The 9,659-nt window shown below is 32.9% G+C and overlaps 1 protein-coding gene across 1 annotated transcript; it reads left to right on the top strand.

The window, feature by feature from the left end:
* Nucleotides 1–4,646: 4,646 nt before the first annotated feature.
* LOC143062876 (selenoprotein F-like) lies at nucleotides 4,647–8,674 on the top strand. Its single transcript, XM_076234692.1, has 4 exons — nucleotides 4,647–4,756; nucleotides 6,146–6,325; nucleotides 7,021–7,084; nucleotides 7,636–8,674. The coding sequence occupies exons 1-4, from the start codon at nucleotides 4,712–4,714 to the stop codon at nucleotides 7,812–7,814; spliced, it is 468 nt and encodes a 155-aa protein (XP_076090807.1). The 5' UTR covers nucleotides 4,647–4,711; the 3' UTR covers nucleotides 7,815–8,674.
* Nucleotides 8,675–9,659: the final 985 nt, after the last annotated feature.

The following is a 9,659-nucleotide window of genomic DNA, read 5'->3' as shown; positions in this document are numbered from 1 at the left end:
TACCACAAGTTTCCATACCATTAAGGGATGGTTAGTAATGACTTTGGGGGGGGGGGGGGGGGGTGGATGGCTCAAAATGTTTTGGAATTAGGGGCAAAAAAGGGGGAAAACTAGGTTTTTTCTGGTCAAAGGACAGTTAAGACAATTTTAAAGCAGTGTAAGGGAGGTAAATCAAAAGCAGTTAACATACAATGTTTGGTATGTTCGGATTTACCTCCCTTACACTTCCTGTAAATAATGTATAAAGAAATGTCAGGTTTTGGACTTATTGCAAAAAAAAGGGGGGGGTAGAAGTTTTAAATTTTTTCCCCCAAATTTCTCAAATTCCAAATTTTTGTAAAGTTTGAAGTAGAAATCTTTAATTGCACAATATTGCATAATCATCTGATGAGTTAAGCCTTTTTCAACTGATTTTTATAGTTCGTTCTCATGTTGTACTGTTATACCACTGTCCCAGGTTAGGGGGAGGGTTAGGATCCCGCTAACATGCTTAACCCCGCCACATTATTTATGTATGTGCCTGTCCCAAGTCAGGAGCCTGTAAATTCAGTGGTTGTCGTTTGTTTATGTGTTACATATTTATTTTTCGTTCATTTTCTTTTACATAAATAAGGCCGTTAGTTTTCTCGTTTGAATTGTTTTACATTGTCTTATCGGGGCCTTTTGTAGCTGACTATGCGGTATGGGCTTTGCTCATTGTTGAAGGCCGTACGGTGACCTATTATAGTTGTTAATATCTGTGTCATTTTGGTCTTTTGTGGATAGTTGTCTCATTGGCAATCATACCACATCTTCTTTTTTTATATTGTTAGATCTTGACATTTGTTTTGTATCAGAAACTCATATTATGTCAAGAATTTGATCACAATACAAATTCAGAGCTGTATCAAGCTTGAATGTTGTGTCCATACTTTCCCCAACTGCTCAGGGTTTGACCTCTGCGGTCGTATAAAGCTGTGCCCTGCGGAGCACCTGGTTGCCTATGATTTTGTAACTATAATAGATGGAAACTTAAAAATAACAAAAATTACCAGCAAGACAAGATTTAAATTACAAATAAGTCTGCAAGGCCAAAATCAGCTGGTGACTTATTGGAGTTATTGCTCTTTAAGGTAGCACATTACAAAGATTTTTCATCCCCAATCAGACATCTTTAAACTGTTGTAATTCCACTCATCTTTCTTTAAATTTTATAAATGAGGTACCAAAAGAAAGAAGAAGGATTAATCTTTCAAATTGTGACAATTTCATTATAACATAATTATTACATAGTTAATTGTTATGTAATTAGGTGCCATATTGTAATGTCCATACTCGAATGAATTTAGCTTCTTTGTTATTCATAGCATCCCAAAATATTTTATAGATTCTTGCACAACACAGTTTGACCTCCAAAACTGTGTCTCAGATTTTTCCTATTGAATTTCATTCTCTCATAAATCTTCAATGAAGTTTGCAACATCAATTCATAAGAGACCACTAAATTCAATTGGGTATAAAATTTGTTCTATTGGTGTTTTTGGAAATCTCTTTCTTCTTTTGGTACCTCATTGAAATGAATTACATCAGTTTAAAGTTGTCTGATACCTTAATAACGATTTTCGTTGTAACCTTTGATTATGATCACGTAACCTTAAAAAATCCATAATGATAAGTCTGATAAGCAAGAAAGGATATACAAATAAATCTTACTAGAACACACCCGTGATATCGCGGGTCCGTGACTGAATTAAAGTATATAACTATGCGCAAGCCTTATTTTAGTATTAGTATTGTTATCTGATAAAGTCATGCCGATTATAAGATACACAGTTTTCTCTGCTATCAAATCTTTCTGTTTGAACCCGTCGAACTGGAACTTATCAATTATTGGTAATATTAATTATTTAGAAAACAAAAGCTCCTGGAATGGAGTATTTTTTAATAAACAGCATTGTCCTATATGAGTTATAAATAAAGTTTAATTCTTTGATTCGCTGTTTTACGTCATGCCCGCTAAGAAATTGAAAACTGTACCTATATGCCTTATTTTTAGTCACAGATTTTTAGTATTCGTATTGTTATCTTAGAAAGTCTTACTGATTAAAATACTACAATAGGTAATAATTTGACAATTTAGTAGTGTCAGCCCTGTGATTATGACCCGTGTATATAGCATACTAATCCTGAACACACCGTTTGGTGGTGCGCCAGTCAGATGCGGAACGTACAGATTAGGTAATAGGTAACAGGTGAATATACTATTGGTATCGGTATCGGAAACGACCCGGAACTTCTTAATTATTGGCAATATTAATTACGTGGAAAACAAAAGGGCCTGGAGTGGTGTAATTTTTAATCTACACCTTTGTACTATATTAGTTATATATAAAGAACCCCCCTTTTTGACCGATCAATGCATTTGAATGGGGACATATAGTTGGAACCCCCCCCCTTTTGTCCTGGGTTGGGAACCCCCTTTTTAAAATGGCTGGATCCGCCCCTGAGATTGATTATCTATGAATCACTGAAGCGCCCCTTCTCATTGCAATCAGTGGCCCCTCCCCTGAACATTTCTGGATCCGCTACTGAGTTACACCACCTACTCATGAATTGTATATTAGTTGCTAAGAAATTATCCGGAATTTAAATTCATTCCTGTGCATGATTTCCTTGCATGATAGAGTAAAATGATTCTGTTTCTACAAGGAAGCTATTCCAAATGGAAAATGTAAGTCATCAAATCAGTTTGAAAGGGTTATTTTTATCTCCATTTGATATCTTCTCCCTTTTCTTTATGGTTTCATTCAAAGTAGTAATTTTGATGTTTTTGTGTTGCCGTGTATAAACTTTTCACATTTTCAACTTCAAAACTACATACTAGTATTCAATTTTAACTTTTAAGGAATGATAAACTGTACACGAATCACTGGTCTTTTTATTTGGTTTCGATCATGGCCGCTGTGTAATAGAAACATTTTTATTTTGGCTGTTAAATTTATGTTATCCTTCTCATGCCTCTTAAACAACAGTGCAAATGTTTAAAATCAGAGACATATAAAACGTTATATATGTGACATTGTCTCTACTAAAACTAAGCTGATTAATAATTGAATTAATGTACTTTGCTTAAAATGATCGATGGGGTGATATACTTTGTGGCATACTGGCCGGGTGGCACATAGTTCGCATTTAAACACTAGAGAAATTGCTTTGAATCTTCTTCTTGATCAATGCATCCTACAATATATGCAGAGGGGGAATTATTTTCTATTTCTGTTTTAATATATCTGATATTTTCTTTTTATATAAAACAAAGATGTGGTATGATTGCCAATGTGACAACTCTCCACAAGAGACCAAAATGATACGTAAATTAACAACTATAGGTCACTGTACGGCCTTCAAAAATGAGCAAAGCCCATCATACCACATATAGTCAGCCAACTTCCAAGCAAGGACCGAAGCTCATAAACTCGGCAATCAATTAAACGCAGGACTTCGGGGATGTCCGGAGAGCCGACAACCTTGCTTCGGAAGTTGATAGTCAGCTACAAAAAGCCCCGAAATGACAATGTAAAACACTTCAAACGAGAAAACTAATTTATTTACTTCGTTTGATATGATTTTTTATTAACTTTTTGTGTCTTTATTATCAGTGTGCTAACTTAAAAAAAGTAATTTGAATAGCTGCTTTAAGACGTTTATAAAATCAAATAATAATGTGACGTCATGAATTCAAATTGTCAAAAAAAAAAAGAAAGAAAGGGCACAAGGCACTTATGCCCCTTTTGCCTCTGGTTGTTTTAGAAAAACTGACGACCGGGCTCTTGTAGAAAGGTATCTATAATACTAAAATTACGAGGTCCAATTTGTCAGCCGTCATCACGTAAAAACGACGAATCACAGAATTCAACTTTATATATAACTAATATAGTACAAAAGTGTAGATTAAAAATTACACCACTCCAGGCCCTTTTGTTTTCCACGTAATTAATATTGTCAATAATTAAGAAGTTCCGGGTCGAGTCCGCTACCGATACCAATAGTATATTCACCTGTTACCTATTACCTTATCTGTACGTTCCGCATCTGACAGGCGCACCACCAAACGTTGTATTCTTTCAGGATTAATATGCTATATACACGGGTCATAACCACAGGGTTGACACTACTAAATTGTCAAATTGTTACCTATTGTAGTATTTTAATCAGTAAGACTTTCTAAGATAACAATACGAATACTAAAAAACTGGACTAAAAATAAGGCGTATAGGTACAGTTTTCAATTTGTAAGTGGGCATGACGTAAAACAGCGAAGCAAAGAATTCAACTTTATCTATAACTTATATAGGACAATGCTGTTGATTAAAAAATACTCCATTCCAGGACCTTTTGTTTTCCAAATAATTAATATTATTGTTTCAGTTCGACGGGTTCAAACAGAAAGACTTGAAAGCAGAGAAAAACTGTGTATCTTATAATCGGCATGACTTTATCAGATGACAATACTAATACTAAAATAAGGCTTGCGCATCGTTATATACTTTAATTCAGTCACGGACCCGTGATATCACGGGTGTGTTCTAGTATAACTAAACGAAAGAAAACAACACGGTTTTCTCGAGTCGGAGTCGAGTCGACCGTCCCACCAGAACAATAATCTGGTACGTACACGGGATTGATCTCCTAATTTTGTCAACTGTGAAGATAAAAACTTCCGGTTTTGAAAATGACGGACCTTCCAGGTCTATTATGCTCCTTTTTCTTTATTTTGGTAAGGAACGTTTGTGTTTCTTTGTCTTTTATTTAGTCTTACGATAAAATATGGGACCAATAAACAAGCACCAGAAATTACAAATGTAATATAACAACTATATTTATTTAAAGCTGTATTCTTAGCCGGCATGTACATAAACCCGGGAGTTCTAATGAAACGTCAGAATGCCACGTGTTTTAAACTCCACTTTATTGCAACACATGCATACTTTTGCAGTTGTAAATTAACAACCCTACTTACAAGGTATATACTTTGTTTTAATCATTTGAACATTATGTTTACCAATTATTAGTGTCATTCTCTGATTAATGTTGTTGTGCACTTTAGTCATTATGTCTTTATTTCTGTGGGATGGGGTTGCATTTGCCCCAATTACATATTTATTATTGGTATCTTTGGCCAAAGAATGTATTTTCCTTGGGTCTATTCACCCGATTTTTAAAACATTTGTATTAATTTAATAAATTTTATCACAATGGAAATGTGATTGTTGTTTGAAGTCAATGATTCAATCATTGCACTTTCGGTATCAGGTCCGTTCGCGCCCAACATACTTTAGCACTCTACACGCACGCACCTCGCATGTTCGCACCCAAGGTCTGTTCGCACCCAAATTTAAATCAAATTCCAGTTGAATAATTAGAATATCAAGATTTTTTTTTTAATTGATTTGATGTAAATACTGCATGTACATGAATTTAGCTTGGTATGAGTAAAACATTGAAGATTTTAAAAGAAAACCACAACTTTGAAAGATTTTAACATCTTGGCCCCTTTGATCTGAAACAATGAAACAAAAAATTATAGCAATACACTAACCAAAACATGATTCATATTCAACACAAAAAGACGTTGTCAGAGTCTCATTTTTTTTGAAACAATGAAATAAAAGTTAGTAATACACTAACCAAAACAAGATTAAGATTTATTCACCACAAAAAAAAACCAATGTTGTCTCACTTTTATTTAAGACAATGACAACAAATACACTTATAGGAATACACTTGCCTAACCTTGATTACAAAGTTATTAAACACCAAACAAATAAAAATTGGGCGCGAATGTGTAGGGTGCAAAAGTGAAAGGGGGTGAACATGATTGGGTGCGAACGGACCCTGATTCGCAATTACTCGGGTCAACCGTCACAGATTTCCAAAAAGCAATAAGGTGTATTCATGATATTGATATTTCGGTTTTTAGGTACAAATGCACCTTAGCTACACATACCTCATGAAATGATGGCTATACCAATATATTTTTGAAAATATTATTATCATGATTATATCTTAAATTTATAAAATTATTTGAAATTAATTGCTTGAGCTTATTTTCCTATACCTAATAATGCTATTGATTGTTATAATTATTTTTTTTTTCTTTTTCTAGTTGTATTTTGATGATGTAAAAAGTAGTCTGCTGTCAGTTGACGAATGCAGGACATTGGGGTTTGCACCAAGTTTGGTATGTTCACAGTGTAAAGAGTTGGACCAGTTTAATCTGTCTCAGTTGACAGAATCCTGTTCCAATTGTTGCCAGAAGGATGAAAGTGACAGTAATACATTAAAAGTGAGTTTTTGATGAATTACTGAAGTACAAATTAAGTCCTAAGATTTATATTTAGATTGGACTGGCATCCCAAACACCAATACATTGTAAATGCTAGTCTAGTATGGCTGATATGAATACCTCTTTTAATCCTTTAACAGCTATGTACTTGGTAAAATCTTTCCAAACTTCCCAAACTTTGAATACACCTTGAAATGAACATCAACATTCTTTTAAATTGATTTTAACAGTGCAATATAATAAAGAAGATGTGGTATGATTGCCAATGATACAACTATCTTCAAAAGACCAAAATGACAGACATTAACAACTATAGGTCACAGTACGGCCTTCAACAATGAGCAAAGCCTATTATTAAAGAATATGCTCACTGATTCAGAACATGTTATTGTTGCTAGAGTTTTAAAAGAAGTCAATATTTTAAGTTTATAGAAAAAATTATACAATTGTGACTTTGTATGTATTTCAGAATATACATGTATAGCAAATTTATTGTTTGCATCAATTTTAGTTTTATTTCTGAGTCTGCATAAACCTACATGCCTTATGATTGATTCAAGAAAACATTCCTTGATCAAATGAAACCTAGTTTGTTTTTGTTATAAAATTTAAAGGAAGTCAAATATTGTTAATATAAATCATGTTACTTTTGGCAAAAAAGGTATTATAATTTGTGTTTTTTTTATTTTCTTTAGGTACATCCATATGCAGAACTCCATATCTGTGGATGAAAATTGGGGCGGTACCCACAAGTGCAAGGTTTGTTTTATCTTATTCACTTTTTTTTCTTATTTTTTTTTAGTGTGGATTGATCAATCTTTTGTTGAAATTAATATTAAATGTGCTCTAGTATTAAGTCATATATGAATTCAAAGTTACCATCTGTATGATTTTCCTGTATAATACACACTTTTTTACATCCTACAACATATTCACACATTCACAAACTGGCTGTTAGAGGCTAGAAATATATTCTGAGGAGACATTTGTCAGTCCATTCTATATGTATATTGCTGGGGAAATAGATCTACGATTATTTCTCTTAAATATTTGAAGATATTTCAGCTTAGAAATATATAAAACAACCAAAGTGTGGCTTTCTTTGCATATTTTCTGTAGTCTATTACATGAACAGGTAGATAACCCAGAATCATCCATCTTTAAATTCCAATGTTAGATTTGTTTAATTGATCAGAAAACATGTACATTTGTAGTATAATTTGATCCTGCATAGTAGTTAAAAGCACAGATTTAATATCTTATATTCACATATTAAAGAATGGCATGTAATGAATTAATTTATTTTGTAGCATTTGTGAAGAGTGACCGCCCAAATCAGTTCCCTGGTTTAACAATCCGTTATATCAGAGGAGCAGATCCCATGATAAAACTCCTAGATGAGAGTAAAAATGTTGTGGAGACGCTAGGTATAGAAAAATGGGACACAGATACTGTAGAAGCTTTTTTTAAAGAAAGATTAAAGGATTAATATGCTATCATGATGTGTATTAAGGGTTGAATGTGTGACAGTATGAGAGATGGTACGAAAAATTATTATAGTTGATGTTTCTTTTATTATTGTATTGTTCATTCCAAATATGTCAAAACATCATTTTTATCTTTCAGTATTTGTTTTCATTAGCACACTTGGAAAAAATATTAATTTAGAATGCCTTATTTGCTAAAATGATGTAAAAAATGAAAAAAAGTTTTATTACAAAATGAAGCTTAAAATTATTGAAATTTCATAATCCTATATAGTTCTTTATTTGTTTATAGAGATTTTGTCAAATAGATAAATATACTATATTTTTACTTAAATATCCACCACAGAATTTCGTGTAAACTTACTCTAAATCAGATATTTTTTCAATATCAGCATTTTAAAATTTTGTCCGAAATTGGTCAATAATCATAAGGTTCTAAGAGTTTATTTTGGATGTATACTCCTTAAAAGCAGTTCAGGTGTTTAGATATAGAATAGCAACTGTCAAAAGAAAAATGATTGTTATTATTTTTGAGTAAAAGATGAATGATATAGATTCTTCATTTGGGTATTTGTTCTATATAATTATTGCTAATTTATTAGTTACGCAGTGAAGTCATCATTTCTTTAAATCATTAGAAGTGCCTTCACAATTTCATGGTATGGGTATTGGATAAATCTTTTGTATTTTTATGTGTTATGTTAACCTCTAGTATGAAGGTCTGACAATAAAGCCTTATGGCATGTTTGACCGGAGGGTATAGAAGGAATTAAGCAATACAAGAAAATATGAAATGTTTGTCTTATGTCTAATACTTAAGGCCAATGTATAATATCTAATAAAGCTATTTTGATAAAAAGGTTTTTGTTTTAACCTTTATTCATTTTGTATGCCAGCTGCTGTGGTTTCCTGCATTTATGTCATTGTCAAAAATTTAAAGTGGAAAGTGGAAGGCCATTAAAGCCCCAGAGGTACATGAAAGCTGAAATAAGATACCCAGAATGATACTAACCAAGATGAGGCTACAATTCATTCTCCCTCTAGAGAAGGTAGTTTCACAATAAGATGAAGGCCGACTTTAATTGCGGATAAAATTGATGTTGATAACTGAGGAAGAGGATTTTGGTTCACTTTGAAGATCCATCAAAATAAAAGTTTTTTTTAGGACACTTGTGTAATTAAGGTATCCAATAAAACCAAGGAAACTCAGTCCTTCATCTTTGGTTGAAAATTCCAGAGGATCATAGAACATATCTTTGATTATTCAGGATTTTTTCCTTTGGCGACTGTTGTTGGGGTATATGTTGAGGTTACCAAGTGAATTGTCAATTTCTTATTCCTTTAGGAAATGTGATTTACCGCTGTACTTACAAAAACGATGTTTTTTTTATCTGCTTGGACAGCAACAAGGGGGTAGGACAGTTTTTTTTCCTTCAAAATTTTAGTCTTTAAAGTTCGATGTATCATGTATTTATAAACCTGTTCAGGTGTTTTTTATTTAAATTTGTTTCATTGACCTCACAGCCTTAAGCCACACAGAAAGAGTACCAACGTCTTGTTTTATAGCGTCAATGTCAATGCATGTCATAATCCTCGACTGAATCTATCAGTATTTTGGAGTTGTGTATCCAATATCGATGGATTTAATCTCACGATATTGTATGCCTTGTATAGCACATTTCTCAGAGATTAATTCACCAATACAGAGATCATGCAACATTAATTAAGCAATAAGAGGTAATAGGTGCAGACTGATATTTGAAGTAAAGATGAAGTTGAGTGTACTGATGTATAATGAAGTATATTGCCCAAGATGATGGCTTCTTGACTTTTGTTACCGGGCAAAT

The sequence above is a fragment of the Mytilus galloprovincialis genome, chromosome 2 (genome assembly GCF_965363235.1).
Source record: "Mytilus galloprovincialis chromosome 2, xbMytGall1.hap1.1, whole genome shotgun sequence".
Lineage (NCBI taxonomy): Eukaryota > Metazoa > Mollusca > Bivalvia > Mytilida > Mytilidae > Mytilus > Mytilus galloprovincialis.
Note: the sequence above shows the minus strand (reverse complement) of the source record. Positions and strands in the feature narration are given on the sequence as shown.